The sequence below is a fragment of the Myotis myotis genome, unplaced genomic scaffold, assembly GCF_014108235.1.
Source record: "Myotis myotis isolate mMyoMyo1 unplaced genomic scaffold, mMyoMyo1.p scaffold_m19_p_9, whole genome shotgun sequence".
Lineage (NCBI taxonomy): Eukaryota > Metazoa > Chordata > Mammalia > Chiroptera > Vespertilionidae > Myotis > Myotis myotis.
In genome coordinates this window covers 58,097,140-58,121,404 of record NW_023416401.1, presented here as the reverse complement: position 1 = coordinate 58,121,404, position 24,265 = coordinate 58,097,140, and the positions used below count along the sequence as shown (strand labels likewise).

At 38.6% G+C, this 24,265-nt stretch overlaps 1 protein-coding gene across 7 annotated transcripts in view; it reads left to right on the top strand.

Annotated features, from left to right (window-relative positions):
• Nucleotides 1-24,265, top strand: part of PHF20 (PHD finger protein 20) — a 139,415-nt gene that overhangs the window by 57,436 nt on the left and 57,714 nt on the right. For 5 of the 7 annotated variants that reach the window (XM_036321693.1, XM_036321691.1, XM_036321687.1 and 2 more), the window contains exons 3-9: nt 3,784-3,955; nt 5,309-5,393; nt 10,394-10,473; nt 13,681-14,065; nt 17,935-18,048; nt 18,772-18,960; nt 19,517-19,696. In XM_036321693.1, coding sequence (XP_036177586.1) covers nt 3,784-3,955; nt 5,309-5,393; nt 10,394-10,473; nt 13,681-14,065; nt 17,935-18,048; nt 18,772-18,960; nt 19,517-19,696 — 1,205 coding nt within the window. The remainder of the gene's footprint in view (nt 1-3,783; nt 3,956-5,308; nt 5,394-10,393; nt 10,474-13,680; nt 14,066-17,934; nt 18,049-18,771; nt 18,961-19,516; nt 19,697-24,265) is intronic. The other 2 variants (XM_036321692.1, XM_036321694.1) reach the window with 2 other exon arrangements.

The following is a 24,265-nucleotide window of genomic DNA, read 5'->3' as shown; positions in this document are numbered from 1 at the left end:
ATTGGTTAGAGCAGGGGTTCTTAACCTGTGGATCGTGACCCCTTTGGGGATTGAACGACCTTTTCACAGGGGTCGCCTAAGACCATAGGAAAACACATATATAATTACATATTGTTTTTGTGATTAATCACTATGGTTTAATTATGTTCAATTTGTAACAATGAAATTGGGGGTCACCACAACATGAGGAACTGTATTAAAGGGTCTCGGCATTAGGAAGGTTGAGAACCACTGGGTTAGAGCATTGTCCCAATATGCCAAGGTTGTGGGTTTGATCCCCAGTAAGGGCACATAGAACAGCGGTTGCCAGCTGGTGATCCATGGACTCCTGGTGGTCCATGAGGGCTGAAAGGTTGGTGACCGCTGACATAGAAGACACTGACCAGTGCAAGTTCAAAAGAATTTGGGGTTTGTCCTGAGGTTGCCAACTTTTTATTTTGCCAAATAAGGATATTTTAAATAAGTGTATAATTATATACTTTTATAGTTAATACATGCTCATGGTACATTCAAAACATAGAAAAGGTTATACATTGAATAAAATGAGTCTCATACTTCCTCTTCAGTTTCTTAACTATCCAGTTCCCCTCCCAAGAGGCAAACCGGGTTGCTTGATCATCCTTCCAGAGATAGCCCACACAGTTAAAACAGGTAAAAATGTATTGGTAGCTCACCATTCCCCCAAAGAAATAGTAGTGCATTCATAACCGTTTTGAATCGATTCCCCCCTCCACTTTTCTTAGAAACCTTTTAAAATCAGTACATAGAGAGCTGCCTCATTTTTTAAAATGGCTGCATAATATTAGTTAGTACCCTCATTTAATTAAAACCAGTTACCATTGTTTTAATTAAAGATATATTTAACTACCAGGAAGTTAGGAAGATGTGATTTTTGTATAAAGAAAAGTTCTGTAAATTATATAAATTTAATTCTGTGAAAAATAAATTTTATGCATTGGCCCAAAGACCTGTGATAGTAAACCATTAAAGGGCTTTGAATAGGAGTGTTAAGGCAGGTTGTGTTGTTTTAGGGAAGCTCACTAGTCTTTGGTAGGCTAAATGAATAATAGAGCAGGAGAAATATAATTGAGATATCCATGTCCTTCTCCCTATTTTACAGAGAGGAAACCTCTTTCGTCTCCCACAATTGTACTGCTCAGTTCATCAGATCTTACAGTTAGCTGTTCTGCTGTCAAGACATCTTTATTTATATCAACTTTATGTCAGTTGGATTGGAGTAGGGAGACTAGTTTCAGAGCTGTTTAATCCCTTCTGTTAATATTTTTTGAGCAATTAATATATGGTTGTACTATTAGGAATTTTGAAAAGCATATCCTTTTAGTCCTGTGTGAGAAATACTCACATGAAGTGATGGGGGCCTAAATTTGGATAGTGACTGAAATTGAAATGGTAGCTGGAGTTTGAGAGCCTTTGGATTGGAGAATTGACAGGATGTGTGACCTTGGGGAAGAATAGGAAGAGTTGCATGCATATGCTGAACATTTATAGAATGCCCAGTACTTGCAGCCTACTGTGATAGATTAACATCCTCAAACTGCTTTAAAGGATACTAGTGTAATATTGAAGAGGACATAGCATACAGACATAAGCAGCAGGCCTATTCATTTAGGTAGCACTTATTTATTAGTACAGTGATGCTAGATACAGGAAAGGAAATGATGCAAATCCAAGTTGCAGGGAGAAAATACTGGTAGAATCTAAATTTTCTCAACCTAGAATAGCAATCTGATTAAGAGAACAATTGCATGCAATATTTTTTATTTTTATTTTTAACCAGTTATTTATTTTTGGAATGAGCAATACATTTATGTGGTTGGAAAATGAAAAAGTATTAAAAGATATACTACAAAAAGTCTCCCTCTCACTTTTGCCCTTTCCATACGCAGTTCCTCCCTTGTATCCATCAGGTTTAAATGCTGGAAACAGAAACCACTCTGGGTACTTTAACCACAAAAGGGTTTAACACAGGAAATTGGGTACTTTTAAATTGTTGGGTTGGAAGAGTAAGGCCCAAGGGGGCTCCCTTAAATTATCAGTCTGAGGGACCCACCACTGAAACTGTGATCTGGAGGTCAGGAAGTTACTACTGTTACTGCCACCCTTCCACCACTGCTGCTTGACCGACTCAGGAAGCTAGTGACTAGACATTAGCCCCTTGCTACTACAGACTAGCACATCAGTATCATCTGGGAGCTTGTTTAAATATCTTAGGCCCAGCTTCACCTACTGAATCAGAATCTGCATTTTATAATTTTTTATAAATATATTTTTATTGATTTCGAAGAGGATGGGAGAGGGCGAGAGAGAGAATCATCGATTGGCTGCCTCCTGCACCCCTACACCGGGATCAAGCCCACAACCTGGGCATGTGCCCTGACCGACTGGGAATTGAACCGTGACTTCCTGGTTCATAGGTCCACACACAACCACTGAACCATGCTGGCTGGGCCTGATGATATGTATTACAAGGAAGTATGAGAGGCCTTGCACTGGAGCTTTAGATCTGGCCACTATAGGTTGCCTCTAAATCCATGGTCTCCATGACCTTAATTGCCAATTTTTTAATGTTTTATTGATTTTAGAGAGAGAGGAAGGGAGATGGGGGAGAGAGAGAAACATCAATTGGCTGTCCCCTGTATGCCAATGGAACCTGCAACCCAGTCATGTGCCCTGACCGGGACTTGAACTGGTGACCTCTTGATGCATTTGGTGTGTGGGATGACACTCAACCAATTGAGCCACATCGGCCAGGCTTGATTGCCAGTTGTAAGGGAGTCAGGGAAATGTAGTTATTGGTTTTCCCAAATCTCAGTCTAGAAGAGGAGTAGAAAAGAGATTGGATGAGTTCATCTACTGAACTGACCATATTTATACAAGTAACTATTATTAGTTTCTTGTGTATCTTCCTAACTATTTTATGTATATTTAAGCGTATATGAATATATTTATTTTTCATTTAAAAAATAGCAATAACTTATCATACACAGTATTCTGTACCTTGCTCTTTTCATGTAATATCTTGTGAGAGCTTTCTGTGTCATGACAGAACCATCTTATTCTTTTTAACAACTGCATGGTATTCCACTTTATGAATTGCAAAATTCTTAAAATTGAGGCTGTCTCACCCTATCTGATTTGGCTTAGTGGATAGAGTGTCAGCCTGTGGACTGAAGAGTCCTGGATTCTGGTCAAGGGCACATGCCCGGGCTGTGGGCTTGATCCCCAGTAGGGGGCGTGCAGGAGGCAGCGGATCAATGACTCTCATTATTGATGTTTCTATCTCTCTCTCTCTCTACCTCCCTTCCTGAAATCAATACAAATATATTTAAAAAAAAATTGAGACTGACTAATACAGTCTGGGTTGCATGATCATTTTAATTTATTGTTATATGTGAAATGTAATCTAGTTATTAAATGTTTACTTCCTATTTCTTTTGTGCCCAGGTCTTGTGTATCTGGCATCTTGTTTAATTTGCATTACAATCCAGTGTGCTGTGTATCCTTCCTCCACTTCACATGAGGGGACTTTGTAAGGTTAATTTAATACTAGTTCATATGTTAGGCATATCAAGGTTGGGATTTGAACTCCATGCCTTTTAGCCTTCATAATTTGTGATTGGACACCATTATGTAGAGCCTCTAAATGATGGTTTTATTCAGTGCTTTGATAACCTATCCCTTTGGAAAGAGATTTGGAAGGGTACTGTTTTAGATATTTTGGGTGGGTATTTATAGGCATTTCAATTTTCTTTTCTGACTTAGGTATCCAGCTCACATAGAAGATATTGACTACGAAGAAGGAAAAGTACTTATCCATTTCAAGCGTTGGAACCATCGTTATGATGAGTGGTTCTGCTGGGACAGTCCTTATTTACGCCCTTTAGAGAAAATACAGCTGAGAAAAGAAGGCTTACATGAAGAGGAAGGATCTTCTGTGAGTAACAGATCTGGGAAGTTCTGTAATGAGCTGGATCAAAACCAATGAGCTGGATCAGTAGCAGCTAGGGATAATTTTTTATTTGGGCCTGTAGTTGCAACCCTGAGATCCCCAGGGAATATGGGGCTCTTGAAGAATCCCAGTTGTCATCTGCTTGAATGATGTTATTGATGGGACAGCTCATAGACTAACTTTGTTGAAACTTCACTGATGATAAACGGGGACCTTAAATCTCTTTTACACCACTGTATACCTTTGGTTCATTTATTAAGCTGATCTACTGTTTGAGTATGTATTAAGCAATCATTCCATGTGAAGTACTATGTTAGCTTCATATTAAGGTCTTTTAAAAAAAAAATACATTTTTTTAGATATTTTAGAGAGAGAGGAAGGGAGAGGGAAAGAGGCACAGAAACATCTATGAGAAAGAAACACCAATCAGCTGCCTTCTGCACACCCACCCGCTACTGGGGGTTAAGCCCACAACCCAGGTATGTGCCCTGACTGGAATCGAACCAGTGATCTCTCGGTACATGGGACGACGCTCAACCAACTGAGCCATACTGGCTGGGCCATATCAAGGTCTTTTATAAGCCCTTGAAAAACTTGGACTTGAATAGACTCTGTTTTTGTTAAATTTCATCATTATGCTTGGTGCTTTCACTGACTTCAGAATGAAGGATGAGGTATTAGTTTTGAGTTTTTTAAAAAAGATATTTAGGCATCTGTAGAGATCCTGCTGCCTTTGGATCTGACTCAGCCCTGGATTGTTTTCCATTTTAACCTGGACCAGGGAACTTGAACCCTTGCTAAGGCGCCCTCCTCCTCCTCCCCTCCCCCCTCCCCATTTAGAATTGTTCACTGTTGTCCAATTTAATTGCTCAATATTTATTCTATAAAACACATCAGTGCAAACTGTCTACTGGGAAAAGAGTATGAAATATTAAAGGTGAATGGGTATTCCTTTGGCAAATGTCCCTTTCAACATGTGGGTTTAGGTGGCATGAATGTTTCTTCCTTCAAAATGAAGTAGCCTCCTTCCTTCTAGCTTGTATACTGGGTATATTCCCTGATGATCCTGAGCTCTTAGAGTCACTATCAAGGGTAGGATAGGGTTATCATTAGTGCTATGCTGCATTGCCCACATCTCCTAGGATGGGAAAAGTCTTGTGTCAGCCCTTTTGTTTTGATTCCTAGTGCTGAACAGTGAAATATCTTCCTTCATCCCAGTAGCCATCCCCCTTTCCCACTCTTGTGAATTCCAACCTTTTATGAATTCTGGTACCATATGTGTCCTGTGAAATTGGATTAGTAACAGGATCTTTTTTTTTTTTTTTTAATGTTTTTTAGGAATTTCAAATAAATGAGCAAGTCCTTGCTTGCTGGTCTGATTGTCGCTTTTATCCAGCCAAAGTCACCGCTGTTAACAAGGATGGTAAGGCATTTGAGTTGTAATATTAATGACTTAGAGGGGAGTTTTATATATTAGGGTTTGATATGTTTTCAGTATGTATTTATTGGTTAGGAATCCTATCTCTTCAAGTTAATCATTGTGTCAGGAGTTAGGAAGAAATTAAAAATGGAGAGAAAGCTGGGTTAAATAGGGGAGTTTGATTCATTGCTTTCAAAATTTTAGTCATTATTTTCTAAAATAGTCATGGTTCATCTGTCACTCTGCTGGGAAGTATATAGATTCTTGCTGTCTAGGAGTTCCTAGTATAACAAAGTAAGTCCCTAATATTCCTTTTGTTTACTTGTGAATAGCCTAAAAGTGAAGTGAACGCCAAAAACATTTATTTAAAAAAAATTTTTTTTGAAAGCTCTTTAATCTTTTATTTTTCTTTTTTAAAAAAATTCTTTGTTGATAGTGTTACAAACATTTCTTAAAAATGTGCTTTGTGGATGTAAAGTAATTAAAGATGGTCTGTAATGTCAGAGTTGCTAGTTGAAATTGGGATGCTCCGACTTAGGGCACTGAGTTGAGATGCCTTTGCCGGAGTTTAGAACATCTGAGGAGTCAGGACAAGGACTATGCCCATAGAGGTTCATTTTGCTAGTACAAAGGCAAGAGGAGGGAGATAGTATGTATTGTCAGCATCCTGACATTCAGTCAACAGACTCTGGGTTCAAGTGATATATTTTTTTAGCATTTTCTATCAGGATATTTATGATTTGTCCATGATCTCTGTAATGAATATTTAGGGTGGTCAGGCCTCTTAGTACTACTGTTATGGGTGACTGTAAGGCCAAATTGACTTTTCATTCCATGAAGTTATTACTCTGCTAAATGCTGAACCTTGGGCTGATGAAGAAGTTTTTAACATGTGAATAGGGTGAAATGATAAAAAAAATGAATATTCATTTCCATGAAGCAGAATTTTTAGTTTCTATATTGCTACATTCACCCCCCCCCCCCCCCCACCCTGCCAGCTATTAGAACATTGTGGGTTAATAGATGTAGGTTTATTTATGTGTCAGATATACATTATCCTTAAAGCACAGCCCTCAGGCCTCCAAAGCAGGGTTATATCTTCTAAGTTGCACTAGCAATTACTAATCCTCTACTTTATGATAGATTAAGAATTTTTGGGTAGTTCCTTGTTTCCTTAAATTACATTTATAAGCTTGTGTTCAAAATAAAATCCCATTACTATTTTTCATATGTATCACATTAACCTAAAAACTTACTTATTTTTTCTTGTTGTTAAGCCTCCATTGATCTCTAGAGAGAGTGGAAGGTAGGGAAGGAGAGAAAGAGCTAGAGAGATAGAAACATTGATGTGAGAGAGAAACATAGATTGGTTGCCTCCCACACTGACTGGGCCCTGGGATCGAACCTTCAACCCAGGTACATGACCGGGAATCAAACTCGAGACCCTTTGATGTAACCATTGAACCACACCGGCCAGGGCCTAAAAACTTATTTTAAAAGGAAGCTGATATGTTATTAAACTGCCTCACATCCTTTTAGTAAAAGACATAGTTTATGTTTTTAGTCTCATTTTCAAGATTAATAATTTTTTCTGCTTTCACTGTATTTAAATCATGATATGAAATACAGATGTTCTTCACGTACATAGATGTGTTCTTGAAAGCCTATTATGTTGATTTATGCTGATCAAGTCGTATTTCCCCCCAGAATAATATCCATTTAAGTGTTTTCCCTTTGGGATAATTGCTGCCCCTTAGGTCAAATGAAAGTTGTGGGTAGTAACGTGGGTAACTCTGTAGGTCGGAGATTGTTAGCAGAAAGGAAGCAACATAACATATCTCTTTTGTTTCAGTGATGTCTCAGAGTCACGTGGAGGACAGAAATGGGGCGAAAAAGATTGGATGAGGGAGCGGCAAAGGAGGAGCAGATTGAGGAAGAGGCGTTGGGGAACTCTGGGAGCTGTCTCACAGAGGGGTGGGGGGTGTATTGATGGAGTCAGTTAAAGGCATTAGGAACCTACTTGCATCTAATATTTGGAGGGCTCAGAGCTTGGCATCACAGATTAAAAAAAAAAAAAGACCTAGATCAAGGCAGAATGGGGTGTTGAGATAGAGCCACCAGGAGGAGGCGCAGGGCAAGAGCAGATAGTGCAGATAAATCATAAGGGGAGTAGGGAGGGACCCCTGGCTACAGTTAATAATGTTCTTTTTTGTGGAGGTGGGTCTGAAGTCTGTTTTTTTAAGTGTTTTTATTTTTATTCAACTATAAGCAAACAGCAGAATTAATACAACATTCGGCAGGTCCAGGCTGGCTTTTGTTATAACAATGAACAGCTTAACAGGCACAGACTGGAGGATTTCTGGTAACCTGTCACCCAGCCCTGCAGCCAATCTAAATGGCTGTTGGTCAATAGGAAAGCGACTCTCCCTATTGCTTTTTCCATTACTGCTTTTTAAAGGAGCTAGAGCAGGATACTGATACCTAGTAACCAATCTGAGATGTAACATATTGGGGGTTAATGGACATGCTAACTTCTGGTGTCTGGTGAGAGACAGGGCTGTGAAAACACATCTCAGAATATGCTATTATGCACAATTCTGGGTTTTGGCTTGGTCCCCTGACTGGAGATTGAACTCTCAACCTTGGCATATCAGACGATGTCTAACCAACTGGAGCTACCTAGCCAGGGGTGAAGTCTCTTGAAATGATCACTTAAGATCTAGAAGTCATTGGCCACATTGTCAGCCGTGGTTAATTAAGGTTTTTAAATGTCTTTTAAACTGGGGCTTTACAAGTTGTTTTTTAAAATCTTTTCAGTTTATTTCCTCCATGAACTAAAATGATAGGAGAAGAGAGTCTTGAGGCAGTTGTTCCTAAACCAGTCACTTGCTGCCCTAATATATAGGTTTTATAAGCTCTGAATACTGTCCAGTAAATTTTAGTTGAAGGACATTGAAAATGAGTGGTATTTCTGCCAGAACCTGTTTTCCCTAGTTCTTGAATTTGAAGTCCTATATTATGCTGCTATCCTTACTGGTTCTTTTTTTTTTTTTTCCTCTTCCCCTTACTGGTTCTTGGGGGAAGGGAAATCCTGATTAGCGGAACCAGTTGGGTGTTATTATCGCCATACTGTAGATTGTGAGGGAAAGACTTTGTGGGAGCTCAGATTTTTTAAGATGAGATAATGACCCGTAGGTGCTGCCTTTGTGTTAGGTTTTATCTGTGGGAGCTGGTATACAGTTTCTAGTTCATCAGGATTCATTCCAGCAATTGCAGGATTGGAAGAGACAATGGTGGGCTCTATTCCCTCTTTCCCTGGTATTTTCTGCCCTGCCTCAGTTTCATCTGTAGCAGGGGCCACCACAGCTTAATGGCACTGTTAGTAGAAGCTCTTCTGGCAGGGTGCCCTTCTATTTCCTATAAAAGTCATTCTGAATTGTTGGTGTTGCCAGGCGGAGGCCAAGGATATAGTGAAGTCAAATGCTATAGATTCATCTTTGGTAGGCTTGGTCTGGTTTTCTTGCCACTGTTAACCTCTCTGGTGGTTTTGCTGAGGCTATTTATTGACTGAGCAGGCTGGTGGGCCGGCTCTAGCCAGAGTGGAGAGCAACAGCTTCTGGCATGGGGAATCTGACATTGAATTACCAATAACTAGCAACTTTAGAGTTTCTTGAGGGAGTTATAGTTATTTAGCCCTTGGAAACTGGGGAGGGCATTGCCGTATTATTTAGTTATTTCATCTGGAATTGTTCTTTGGCAATGGTAATTAAGCATCATTTAGTGTGAAGGCAGCCACACCTGGTAGCCTTGTAGACCCTGGGTCTGTGTTGTGGTAAAAGACAGGATTCTGGTTCCAGGGACTCTTTGTTTGGAAGCCATCTCTGGTGAGTTGATCTCAGCTCTTTGCTGTGGCTGCCCAGCTCCCCTTTTTCATGCTGGGGATGGCAGAACCACTTGTCTGTCAGGGCTTTATGCTCCCAGTCTTGGGGGAAACTGAAAGTAGGTTCACATTTACAACAAAATGAGGAATTGTTTCTTCCTGTTGATCTGTGGTTCTCTAACTTGAGTGAGCAGGCTAATCAGGTTCCTCTTCCTTAAAGTTAAATACGTATCCATAGGTTATGTTCCTGCCTTACCCTCCCTCCTAGTCAATCTCTTTGGTCCTATGTCTGAAATCTGTATTTATAACAGGAGATCCTGTGGAAACGGTCTTATTTCGAGAGTCTTGTTGAAACTGTTACTATTTTTTGTTTTCTTTATGCTGTAACTGACCGTACATTTGAAATGCAGGGATGTTGGGACTATGTGAACAGCTTTCCACAGAGATAAAAGGAAGGTTTAGACCTACATATGCAAGTGCTAGCTTGGCTTTTATCTTCTATGATGGGAAGGGGTTGGTGCTTTTATTTTTATTAATTCTCATCCAAGGATATTTTTTCCATTGATTTTAGAGAGAGAGTGAAAGGGAGAGATTGGGGTGGGGGGAATGGAGGGTGGGGTGGAATAAAAGAGAAACATTGATGTGAGAGAGGCACATTGATTGGTTGCCTCCCATACATGCCCCAAGCAGAGCTAGGGTTGAGCCTGCAACCAAGGTACATGCCCTTGACTGGAATCGGACCCAGGACTCTTCAGTCCCTGTGCCACGCTCTATCCACTAAGCCAAACCAGCTAGGGCTCCTATACCAATACACACAAGGCTGGGCCTCAGATTCTTAATTGTTTTACTGCTCTTTGTTCTTGGTCTAAATTTAATGCAACTTTTTTTTATTTTAATGAAGCATCATAAAAGTGAATTGTTTTTGATAGATTTTTATCTGTATAGATGAAAAGAAAGGCATACTATTATCTTAGACATAGGTAAGGCATTCTTAAAGAAATTTTTAATTTCCATAAGTTTATTATAGTATTGTAGTTGGAGCTCCCTTGTATTTATGCTTTGAAAAGTTGTGTCACTTTCATGAAACTGCAAGTTAAAATCATGATATCTTCTTGAATTCTAGGTACTTACACTGTGAAATTTTATGATGGAGTAGTTCAGACTGTCAAACATATTCATGTCAAAGCTTTTTCCAAAGATCAGGTGAGATACGTGGTTTTGTGCTTTGTGGTATGAATAATACTAACATTATAGTTTTGTTTCTCAAATAAAGACATTACCTTTGTTTATGATGGCAAAGTTTTTATTTCCTCCATCTGACACAATTTCACCAGGAAGCAATGTGCACATTTTCAGAAATTGTAAATATTAGTCTCTTTCTGCCATTTTCTTTTAACATAGATTCTTTTTTTCAAAAGTGCCAAGTACTTGGATACCATTACCTGTTATCTGTTTTCCTTATCTTTTCATTAAAGTGTCTAGTTATTATTTGTTATTTTCTCTTCATGTGTCCTGCCCCCGTCACAGGAAACTTCCTGTACTGCTTGAGGAGATCTAGAGTTTGTTTTCTCCTTGTCTAACTTTAAGTTCAGGACCATGACATGGTGGTTACAGAGCTACAGTTTGGCATGGATTTGGCAGTCACCTATGCTAGATGTGCCTGCATTGAAAATTTTATTTCCTGTCCCAGGCATGTATTTGCCTGAGCATAGGACCTGCTTTTGATGTTGGAAATACGGTGTGCACAGATATGGGCCATCTAGAAGTGTTGCCTAATTTCTTCATAATTTTTTTCCCTTTTGTCTTTTTTATGTTTTCATGAAGTAGCTGAGGGGAAAGAGATCAAAAGTTGGATATTGATGTTTTAAAAAACTGATTATTACTGTTACTCACCTGTTTGGTGGTTGTTGATGTGACAATATTTTGTGATGCTGGAACCTGTTGTATTTTTTTCTTATGATGATCAAATGCTTCTCATCACAAATTTTTGTAAATTCTTTTGTACATATATTTAGCAATTTCAAAGGATCATGATATATGATGTGTTTAAAGGTAACCTAACAACGTTTTGCCTTTTGATGATTTTCTGCTTCAGAAAATTGACAAAATTATAAGGCTTTACCCCTGAAGATGTTTTCTCTTTGATAACTTGCCCCGTAGAGCTACACAGCATTCTAAAAACATTATCTTGGTGTTCTTTGACAGTTTTTGTGTGCAGTTCATGGAATGAGTTAATATAGATAGAGGACCATATTAAGAACTTGCCCAGAATTGTCAGATTGTGTCCAGAACCTCCCCAAATGGAAATTCAGTGCTCCAGAAAACAAGCGTTCAGCTGTTTATTCTGCTCTACTCAATAAACTAATTGATAGGCTCTTGATGCTTTGGCTTGGAGTTGGGCACCTTACCCAGTGTGAATTTATGGGTGCTTCAGTTTTCAATTTCCAGATGCCTCTGAGTGTCTCACCTTATCTCAGACTTGGCGGGTGGTCAAGCACAGGCCTGTGGCACCTATTTACTTGTGTTTTTCCCCCAAGAGTACATATAATTTGGATAAATGACTTCTTAGCTCTTTTTGATCCTATTAATCTAAGGTTCTGTAATGGCCATTTATAAAACAAAAGTTCTTTTAAAAAATCTATTTTTAAAGCTTTTTTCATATATATTAGAACAGATTGAGATTTCTTTTGTAGGACCACACTGTCTCAAAGTTTTGATAAGCTATATTTTAGGAACATTTATGTATTTTTTGAAGTTTAAAAAAAGTTTGCTATATAAAGTTAAGAAAGTACAGAAAAGCACAAAGAAAGTAAAAACTGTAAGTCTATCATCTAGATATAATTACTGTTAACTATTAACATTTTGATGTATATCCTGTGTTTTTTGTTAAATATTTATGTGTATACATATTTCTTTTCAAAATTGGAGTCATATAGTATATTACTGTACTATAACTTGCTCTTTTCTTTTAATAAAATAACATTTCCCAAGTTTCTTTTAAAAAAAGTTAATATATTATTATTGATATCAGAGAGGAGAGAGAGATAGAAACATAAATGATGAGAGAGAATCACTGATTGTCTGCCTCCTGTATACCCCCTACTGGGGATCGAGCCTGCAGCCTGGGCATATGCCCAGACAGTAACCTCCTGGTTCATGGGTCGATGCTCAACCACTGAGCCACACTGGCCGGGCTTCCCAAGTTTCTTAATTCTGTATGTGAATACGGCTTTTAATGGCTATAACATAGTATTTTATAAGATGTGTATATCCTTCCTTATGTAACCAATTCCCTAATGGTCATGTTAGGATATTTGTGAATCTGGATGCACAAGTCTAATTATTCTGTTAGCAAATTTTATTTTTAGGAATTCATTCTAGTTCAAAAGTATAAACCTAAGTCTTTTGACCTGAATTGCCTGCCGCCCACCCGAGCCCTCACCCACCACCCCCCAAGCTGGGTACACCAATTTATATTTCTGCCAGCAGTTATTGAGGGATGCTTGTTCTCAAACCTGGCTGCTTTCAGAAAATTTTGTGGACTTGAAAAAATATTTCCTTCTAAGTTCTAACCTCAGGGATTCTCCTTGTTTATTATTGTTCCCTATGGGACAAATTAAACTTTTACTCATTGAGTATTTTAGGCACTCCTCCTGCTTCTGACAAAGGTCTGTGTACTTAGTGGGTGCTTAGATGCTGGGGATCTCATATGAATATGATATGGTAGAGATTGAGGTCTTGGAAGAGAGATACATATACAAATAAACAATTATAGTTTTGGAAACTTCAGAGCTGGCTTTATTATGAGACATTCATATTAAATTAACGGTGAATTTTAAAGAAAGTAATTTAGGAGGAAAGTAACTTTCTCCTGATAGATAAAAACTCAGTAACTAACTCAGGAATACAGAAGGTGGCTTGTTGGACTGAGCATAGCCTTTACCCAGTAGAGGAAGCAAAGACTCTGTTTCTGGGTTGGAAAATCTTTACAACTTTCCTTTCTGCCTCTAGTTATCAGTATGGGTTCTACTCTACACAGGGAATCAGCATCCACTGGCACACTAAGCCGGGCCTCTGAGAGGCCCTGGGTCAGTGTAGTCATGCTTGGGATGAGGCATTTTCTTAGAAAGATTGCTTTCCACCAGAGGTCCCTGCGGTAGTTATCTGTCCCTTTATTTTCTAGTGCCTTACTAATCTTAAGGGAACTGAAGACCATTGTTTTCTTTAAACTTAGGGTTGGTTCTCAAGCCTCAGATTATGGTTAGATATTTTTTGTGGTAACCATTATGTGACTTGGCATTATGTCCTTTTAATTTCTGTGTTTATCTTCATAAGTTTGCAAAGAACTATCTGGTTTTATATTTGCTCGTAATCACAAAGTGTGTTTCATCGCTATTTTGCTCATTTTAGAATATTGTGGGTAACGCTAGGCCTAAAGAAACAGATCACAAAAGTCTTTCATCATCTGATAAACGAGAGAAGTTTAAAGAGCAGAGAAAAGTCACAGTCAGCCTGAAGAAAGACAAAGAAGACAAAGCCTTAAAGACAGAAAAGCGAACCAAGCATCCTGATAAAGAAGGAAAATTAATCTGTTCTGAAAAGGGAAAGGTGTCAGAGAAAAACCTTCCCAAGAACGAGAAGGAAGATAAGGAGAACATTTCAGAAAATGACAGAGAGTACTCTGGAGATGCTCAAGTGGATAAGAAACCTGAAAATGACATTGTGAAGAGTCCACAAGAAAACTTGAGGGAGCCAAAAAGAAAACGAGGCAGACCCCCTTCCATAGCTCCTACTGGTGAGTTTCCCAAGTGGGCTCTGCAAGGACAATGCCAGTGTTTTTCTGTGGCCCTATGTGGTTCTTTATCACTTCTATACATCAATCCTTCATTTTTGTGGCTGACTTTGAATTGTTCTATGATCTGAAAACAAGTCATGTCCCTGAAGCTGGATTTTAAGGGAGAAATGTATCTAGATGAACGTAAGTTGGGAAACATGGCAGAGCTTGAGCTTCTGAGGGGTATATAATTGCCCTCTAGATACTTCAGCCTATATGATAAAACCTAATAAGCTAAGGCTTTTTACTAGTGCCTATTTAAATGATCTCAGTTTAAGTGAGCTTAATAGAACCTGGGATCAGGAAATACAGTTTTTATGAGAGACAAGAAAGAGGAAAGGAGAAGTAAAATAGGTGTGGGCATCTGAAGGAAATTTACTGAAGGAAATGGTGCCAAAGACCTAGAAATGCATGGGTGCAGTTGAAATTGAGTTCTCTGGAGAGTGATTATTGATTGAAAAATTTCACAGTCTAAATAAAAAGCTGAGATGGCTAATTGGTAAGAGTCAAGGTTAAAGGATACAGACTTAGAAAAGAATGTGCAGTTGTTAAATGAAGTTGAAATTTGGAATTTTTCTAGAATAACCCAGAATGAAACACACCCTGAATTTCTTCCTAAGTCAAACACTTCCCTAGATCGAGTCAATGGCATGAAGAGTTCCCAAAAGATCTCTAAACTGAATGCCTATGATTATCTGGCAGTGGTCTTCAGATATTCTGGCTTGCATATTCTCTACATGAATATTGGAAAATTATGAATCCCCTAGGACAGTGGTCGGCAAACTGGCTTGTGAGCCACATGCGGCTCTTTGGCCCCTTGAGTGTGGCTCTTCCACAAAATACCACGTGCGGGCTCGCACGTACAGTGCAGTTGAAACTTTGTGGCCCATGTGCAGAAGTCGGTATTTTGTGGAAGAGCCACACTCAAGGGGCCAAAGAGCCACATGTGGCTCGCGAGCTGCAGTTTGCCAACCACTGCCCTAGGACATTTGAAAGTGATACCTACTTTTTCTCACAAGTTTGAAAGTTGCAAAAGATATATAAATGTTATTTTCATCAAAATTGTGGAACTACAGAATTAGTTCTCTCATTGTTTCCAAAGCTAGTTCTGTCAATCCAGACAGTTACATCAGACTTAATTTCTGTGGCAAAAAGTCTACCTTAATTTACTTAAAATAAATGCATTAGTCATCATTCCCAGTAGACCTTCTCACATCTGAGTTCTAATTTTAAGATAGAGAATTAGGTGGATTGATTTCTTCCCAGATGAAATAAGGCACATTTTCCTTTAGTGGTTGTAACTGGGTTTTGTCTTCAAAAGCTGAGCATGCTGGAATTGTCTCTAGACAAATCTAGGGCCTAGACCTGCGCTGTCCAGTATGATAGCTGCTAGCCCGTGTGGCTAGTGAGCACTTGAAATGTAGCTAGTCTGAATTGAAATGTGCTGTAACTGGATTTCAAAAACTTAGTACAAGAAATCCCACAAGAATGTAAAATATCTCAATTTTTTATATTGGTTACATGTTGAAATAATTTTGGATGTATTGGGTTAAATAAAATATATTCTTGAAATCATTTTCACTTTTTTCTTTAACTTCTTAATGTAACGACTAAAATTTTTAAATTTACATACATGGCTTGCATTTTGTGGCTCTCATTATATTTCTGTTGGACAGCACCGGCCTAAATTCACTGGCTTTCTCAACAGCGTTCTGGGAGAGAATTAAACTCTAATACCCAAGGTATCCATGATCTGTAATGAATTGACTTATCTCCTGTGCATTTCAAATGGTACTAGTTATAAACTACCCTTGGGAGAATTGAAAAAAATAACCTGTGTATTTGGTGTTCAAATGAGGAATCCTAGTTGAGAAAGTAGAGGTTTTAAACCTGGACAGTGTGTCATGTAGAATGAGTGAGAGACAGGCCTTTTTATGTAAATGGGAGAAGTGGAAAAGGTGAACTGGCAGAAATCAATTGTCTCCCTTCTCAATTTAGGAAAGAGTATGTAAACATGGGAACTGAGTGTTGTGAAACTGATTCTTCTTTAGCTATTCGTGCTCTGGCTTGTACTCTCTGGAAAGTGTCTATTGGGGTAATTGCTCTTCAGCTTGCAGACTTCTCTCAGATAAAAAAAATGCCATCCAATTTATTGCTTTTATTTTGTAAGTGTAGGATTTCATACCAGATAGAATCAATTTGGTATTTTCCAAGCTTACTGTTAACACTTGCCTTCCTTCCTAGTCAGAATCTCTGGAGCAGGGTTTGGGAATGTGAATTGTTAAACAACCTTCCCAGATGATTCTTACTGTAAGAAAGTTTGGGAAACACTGAAGTTCAATGTAGTCAGCCCCAGTTTGTATATGGTATCAAAGTGAAGAATACTTGCCATATAGCTTATAATATAGTTCATGTCCCCTTTAAAAATTGCTTGGAATAAGTTTATTGACTCAGTGGAGCCTTGAGCTCTCTATATTATAGACTTGATTGGGACAGGATCTGAGCTATTTAAGGAGAGTTGTTTGTGTTTAATCTGGAATGTGTGTGACCTCCAAGTTCCCACCACTTGGAACAAAATAACGTTGGTACATTGGGAAAGTTGAACACAGGAAGAGCCAAGGAGTTCAGCACTCTCTTCTTGTATGCTTCCTCAGAGCTCAGCCTTGTCTCTTGTTTGGCCATTTGAGATGGCACATCTGAAGCTAGATGAGTCTTCTCTCCCCTCCCTCTACCCTTCTTTCCTTTCCTCTTCGCTTCTAATTTCTTTCCTTTCCTCCTTCCTTTTTATCCTTCTCTTTCCTTTTAACTTTCATCAGTCCCCTTAGCCCTGCCTTCTCTCCAACACTTCCCAATTTCTTACCTTTTGTTTTTTTTTCTACTTACCTTTTTGGAATCTTATCTTTCCTGATTGGGGAAGAGCTTCTTAAGTATTAGATTTAAAAATAAAGAAAGAGTACTCTCCGAGGCTTTAGTGTTTGCACTGCTAAATCATGTCAGAGCTGGATTTGCTAGTGATCAGCAGTCTGGCCTGGAACTTTGACTGTCAAATAGAATAGCCTCCTGAGATTTTTCTGGAATTGTTTTTAGGGTTATAAATTTTGACATTCTTTTTAGTCTCTCAAAACTAGGATCAATGCCAAGCTAACTAATTTAGCAAGTAGAGATTGAAAACAATCAAGCTGTACTTCCAGGGTTCACATTTTGTGAATCAGCCTGCATGGTAGATTTTCAGAATATTGGATAAGTCAAGTTTTGATGAAAAGATTTGATGCTGTGCCCTGGCTGGGTAGCTCAGTTGGTTAGAGCATCTTCCTGATACACCAAGGTTGTGGGTTCGATCCCTGGTCAGGACACGTACAAGAATCAACCAATGAATGCATGAATAAGTGGAACAACAAATTGGTGTTTCTTTCTCTCTCCTTCTTCCTCTCTCACTCTAAGAATCAGTAAATAAAAAATAAAAAAGACTTGATGTAATAAAAATGACTTTAATATTGCTCTTGCACTTTCATATTTTAAAGCAGTCATATTGGGATATAGTGTTTTAAAGAGAGGGTTTCAGGAGAGAAGTATATGACTAGAGCTGGGTCATGAATGTCCCAGCACCTTCCAAGGAAATAATTTCTCACCCATTTCAACCCTCCACCACCCATCTTTAGCTTAAGTAAGAATGCTCCTTGGTCTGTTTGTCATGCAAGGATGTGTGTGTGTGTGTGTGTGTGTGTGTGTGTGTGTGTGTGTGTGATATTTATATCTAACAATGAGGATTGGAGCACTCAATCCTCATTGTAATTACATTCCTTGTTTGTGTGGTTTTATTTACATTGTAGCTGTGGATTCAAACTCTCAAACTTTGCAACCAATAACATTGGAATTGAGAAGACGAAAAATATCAAAAGGAAGTGAAGTTCCATTAAAACGTCCTCGGCTTGACAAAAATTCATGTGAGTCTTCAGTCTGTGTATGTGTGCTTAGTAGAACTTGGCTTCAGTTGGGTTAGCCTCCTCTGTATCCATGTTTCCCCTATGCCCTATAGGCTCAAAGATGTGTCCTTGATTGTAGGATCTAATGTGAGTGGGATGTGGTTGGATCAAAAGGAGTTTTGCTAGAAGAAAAATAAATCTCAAAGCATGAACTCCATTAATGTTGGGTTCAGTGGTGTCATTTCCATACCCATAAACTACATTTGATTTGAATTCCACTGGAAATTTAATGACTTAGGAAGGGATGGATTTCATATGCTGAGTGAAACTTTAAAAATACTATTTATTGATAAAAAAATCCTGTTGGCTCCAAAAATGATTTGTGATGGCTCTAAGGCTCTATAAACCTTATTGACTTTGAAAGTCAGTACATAGACTTTTATGGTAGAAAGCTCCAACATAGAACTTAGTTGTTAAGATTGGAACATGACATTAAGATTGGGACATAATGTTGGCACATATTTGTAGACTATGAATCCTTAAATAAAGGAAGTTCTATCCTGGCAGCGTGACCGTGCCTTTACTTATAGCCATTAAACCAGGAAGAATATTTCCTTTAATCACTGGTCTAATATTCCAGAAGTCTCTGTAAAGCCCTTATGGAGGACAGCCAGCTTAGAAATCTGTAGTAGCAGAGTTGTTTCTTCTGGTCTCTTGACTATAACTCTCTTTAATGGTTTATAGCCCAGGAAAAGTCAAAAAACTACCCAGAAAACACTGACAAAGACTTATCAAGGAGACGGTCCTCCAGGCTGTCCACAAATGGGACCCATGAGATCTTAGATCCTGACTTGGTTGTATCAGATATGGTTGATACAGTTAATACTGATTCTTTGCAAAATACATCATCCAGTTCCAAGGAGTCTGAAGAAGGTAAGTCAAATTCTGCTAAGGAATTGTATTCCCAACCTGATGCTTGTCCGGTGTGAACCAATCTAAATCTTTGGTACTACCTTCCACAAGTTTTAGATGGTCTTGAAATCAAGTTATTGAATGGGCTGCAATGTTTTTTATTGTTCGTCACTGATAACTTTTTGAGATTGGTTTTCCTTATATACATCTGAATATTGGGTTGGATATACAATGTTTTTAGTATATGTGCTGCCGAAGCGAGCACTGGGTTGGATATACAATGTTTGAAGAGCCCTGCCCTCCTCTCTCTGTCTTTCTGATGCCATCTCATTCCAGTGCCTGTGCTTTGTTAGTTAATGCTTCTGACAAGTCCTCCCTTCACTGTAGCTTCTTCTTAGCCTTTTTGAGATGCTCCAGCCCTGGCTATATGTGCTAGAGCCTGTGAATCCATTCTTTTATGCTATGAGATGAATGGCTTCCTGTAAAAAGTTCCTGGCTTTCTTAGTCTGTTGAAGTACTTTTGGTACCCAGATTATATACATGTATATGCTTCCCATATACTTTTTTTTCCTTCCAGGTCAGTTGAAATCTCCTTTGGAAGCTGGCCAGATCTCATCTGCACTAACTTGCCACTCCCTGGGGGATGGATTGGGGGTTACAGACTTGGAGTTGAACTGCAAGGCAATGGGAGAAAACACTATGAAAACAGAACCGGCTTCTCTCCTTGCTGAGTTTCAAGAGATTTCTACTGTGGCAGGTTCATATTCAGAGTTAACATAATTCCCTCCTAATATATACTTTTGATTGTGAAGTATAATTAATGGGTTTTTCTAACCTTTTATTTATATTCCCTTATTTTAATGTTATATCTTTTTATTTCTCATATTGCTAATTTGTGTTTTCTCTTTTCTTGATTAGTATGATTAGGGGTTATCAGTTTTGTTTGATAGTTTCAAAGAACCAACCTGTTTTTCTCTATTTGTCTTTTTAAGGTGTTATTGATTTCTGTTTTGACCTTAATTGTTTTCAGAGTTATACATTTTCCACTAAGCACTGCTTTGGCTGCATCCTACACATTTTGTTATGTTCTATTTTCATTTTCATTCAATTCAAATATCTTGTGACTTATTTGTTTTCCCTGGGTTATTAGGGCATGTGTTTCATTTCTAAGTAATGGGGTTTTTAAAGAAACTTGCTGTTACTGATTTCTAATGTAATTACATTGTGGTCAGAGAATGTACTCTGTCAATTTTGCTTCATGTATTTTGAAGTTCTGTTACTAGGTGCATACACATTAATAATTGTTATGTCCTCCTGATTAATTGCCCCCAGTGTAATATGAAATATCACTTTGTTTTTGATAATAGCATTTGACTTGAAGTTTGATATTAGTGCAGAGGTACTTACTGTATGCCTGGTATATTGAACACTTTCTGTTAACATAAGTGTGTTTTTAAATTCAAAGTGTGTCTTTTATAGTTAGAATATAGTCAAGTTTTGCTTTTAACTGCAATGTTTAGTCTATTTACATTAAGTATAATTTTTAAAAAAATATATATTTTATTGATTTTTTACAGAGAGGAAGGGAGAGGGATAGAGAGTTAGGAACATTGATGAAAGAGAAGCATTGATCAGCTGCCTCCTGCACACACCCTACTGGGGATGTGCCTGCAACCAAGGTACATGCCCTTGACCAGAATTGAAACTGGGACCCTTCAGTCTCCAGGCCGATGCTCTATACACTGAGCCAAACCAGCTAGGGCTAAGTATAATTATTGATATGGTTGTTTTTAGTTCTACTATTGGCTTTTTATTTTCTGTTTATCCTCTCTGTTTTGTTCTTTTCTGTTTGTTTGTTTTTTTAGGTTAATTGAATATTTTTTCAGAATTCCATTGTAATTTATCTATTAGCTTTCACTTCTTAGCATTTGTTTTAGAAGGTACTCTAGGGATTATGACATATATCCTTAACTTTTCACAATTTAATTTTGAATCACTTTATGTAAAATGTTATATAGTTCCATTTACCCCCCTTTATGCTGTACTTGTCATATGAATTTTACCTACACATACTACAAAATTCACAGTATAATTTTTGCTGTAAGCAATTATATATTTTAAAGAAGACAAACGAGATAGTCTTATTTATGTACATGGTTATTATTTTTAGTGTCTTTCTTTCTTCCTAAAGATTTCTTTCAGCCTGAAAAATTTCCTTTAGTTTTTCTTGTAATACAGGTTTCCTGTTGACAGATTGTGTTGATTTTTGTTTATCTGAACATGACTTGATTTAACTTTCATTCTTGAAGGATATTTTCACTGGATATAAGATTGTGGGTTTACAGGTTTTTTTTGAAGTACTTTAAAGATGTTATTCATTGTCCTCTGGCCTCTATTATTTCTGACGGGCAGTTAGTGATAATTTATATCAATGTTTCCTTGTTTGTAATGAGTTGTTTCCTTTTTAGCTACTTTCAAGATTTTTCTCTTTATCTTTGTTTTTCAGCAGTTTGACTTGTTTAGGTTTGTTTTATTTTTGTACTTAACCTGCTTGACTTTCATTTGAGCCTGATCATCAAATTTGAGCCATTATTTTTATGAATATTTTTTTTCTGTTATTCTCTCTGTCTTCTACCTTGTGAATTTACATTAGACTTTTGTAAATATGCTATGTTAGACCTGGTTAACGTAGCAGAATAGCTCTTTAAAAATAGTGTACTCAGGTATTTACTACTGGATCATCCATGGTTCTATAGGTTGGTCTTTTGTTCCACTGAGTCAGAGTGTTGTGCCTTAGTCTCATGGATGCAAGTGATCTTGCTTTTCTTGTTGAGTCTCCTCTCTGTGGCAGAGATCCTCTCCTCCCAGCCTTCTTTTCTGTCATGTGGGGGAAATGACTAGAATTAATGTACAAATGAGGAGGAAATTTAATCTCAGAGCTCAGTTGTCTGCTTTGGTATGGAGAGCTCTAGATGAGTGGTCACCAACCTTTTGGACCTCACGGACCACCGCAGACTAATGGTTGGCGACCACTGCTCTAGATGACAGCTATATATCCCTTATAACTCAGCAGACTAAGCTCTTAATTACGTTGCTTTAAAGGTGGAAATTGACAATGAATTATTTCTATACCACTAGAAAATAGGCTGTGTAGATGAGAGGAGTGAGGAGATTAGTTTAGAGGCTAAATCCAGTGCCTGTTTTTTTCTTGTTGTTAATCCTCACTCGAGGATATTTTTTCATTGATTTTTTTTCTTTCTTTCTTTCTTTTTTTTTTTTTTAAGAGAAAGTGGAGGGTTGGAGGAATGGGGAGAGAGAGAAACATTGATGTGAGAGAGACACATTGATTGGTTGCCTCCCACATATTTCCTGACCGGGGCCAGGGGTTGAACCTGCAGCCCAGTATGTGCCCTGGGCCTGGAATCGAACCCGATATACTTTTGTGCTTGGTCCGACACTCCAACCACTGAGCAACACTGGCCAGGGCCCAGAGCTTTTTTGAAGTTTACATATTTTTTTAAATATATTTTTTATTGATTAAGATATTACATATGTGTCCTTATCCCCACGTTACCCCCTACCCCCCCTCCCCCGCTTGTGCCCTCACCCCCCCCTGTTGTCCGTGTCCATTGGTTAGGCCTATATGCTTGCATATAAGTCCTTTGGTTGATCTTTCCCCCTTACCCCCACCCTCCCCTACCTTCCCTCCAAGGCCCGACAGTCCAATCAATGCCTCTCCGTCTCTGGATCAGTCCTTGTTCATCAGTTTATGTTGTTCATTATATTCCACAAATGAGTGAGATCATGTGGTATTTATCCGCTCTCCAGTTCCATCCATGCTGTGGCAAATGGTAAGAGTTCCTTTTTCTTCTTCCTCTTCTTAAAGAATACCTTTCAGCATTTCATATAATGCTGGTTTGGTGGTGATGAACTCCTTTAGCTTTTTCTTATCTGTGAAGCACTTTATCTGACCTTCAATTCTGAATGATAGCTTTGCTGGGTAAAGTAATCTTGGTTGTAGGTTCTTGCTATTCATCACTTTGAATATTTCTTGCCATTCTCTTCTGGCCTGCATGGTTTCTGTTGGGAAATCAGCTGACAGTCGTATGGGTACTCCCTTGTAGGTAACTGACTGTCTTTCTCTTGCTGCTTTTAAGATTCTCTCTTTGTCTTTTGCTCTTGGCATTTTAATGATGATGTGTCTTGGTGTGGTCCTCTTTGGATTCCTTTTGTTTGGGGTTCTCTGCGCTTCCTGGAGTTGTAAGTCTATTTTTTTCACCAGGTAGGGGAAGTTTTCTGTCATTATTTCTTCAAATGGGTTTTCAATATCTTGCCCTCTCTCTTCTTCTGGTACCCCTATAATTCTGATGTTGGTATGCTTGAAGCTGTCCCAGAGGCTTCTCACACTATCTTCATATTTTTGGAATCTTTTTTCTTTTTCGGTTGGGTATTTTTTGTTTCTTTGTATTTCAAATCTTTGACTTGATTCTTGGGATCCTCTTGTCTGCTGTTGGATCTCTGTATATTATTCTTTATTTCAGTCAGTGTATGCTTAATTTCTCGTTGGTCTTTTTTCATATCCTCTAGGGTCTCACTAAATTTATCGGCGGTTTCCATAAAATTCTTGAAAAACCTTATAAACGTGGTTTTGAACTCTATATCCAGTCGTTTGCTTTCCTCCATTTCTGTCATTTGTGACCTGTTTCTTTGTCTCCGCATTTTGGCTGCTTCCCTGTGTTGGTAGAGTGGCTTTGTGTGCTAGGTGTCCTGTAGGGCCCAGTAGCTCAGCCTCCCCAGTTACCTGAGGTGGACACTCTTGGTGCACCCCCTTGTGGGCTTTGTGCACAGTCTTGTTGTAGTTATGCCTTGATTGTTGTAGGATCACTGGGAGGAATTGACCTCCAGGCCAATTGGCAGTGAGAATCAGCTGTGTCTACGGTGGGAGAACTTCTGTGCTGAATACACCCTTCTGGAGCAAGACTTGCTTCAGTGGGGCTTTGGTGCTCACTGAGTCTGCCCCCTGAGTGTGTCCCTTATGGATCTGAGGAGTTGTAATCCGGGTGGTCCCCCTCTGACAACTGGGTACACTCGCTCTTGCATCTAAGGAGGTGCTAATTTAGCCTCAGCCTGAGGTTACCCGGCAGGAGCTACGAAGAGAACTGCAGATTTCTCTTCCTTTTTTTGGAGTTTGGAGGTGCCGTGATGAGGCCCAGCTGTGAAGCAATGCTAGCTGCTGTGGGGCCTTGGGCCTTCTCTTGGAAGTTCTGGGTCTGTCTGGCCCAGCTGCAATTTTTTTTTTTTTTTTTTAAATATATTTTATTGATTT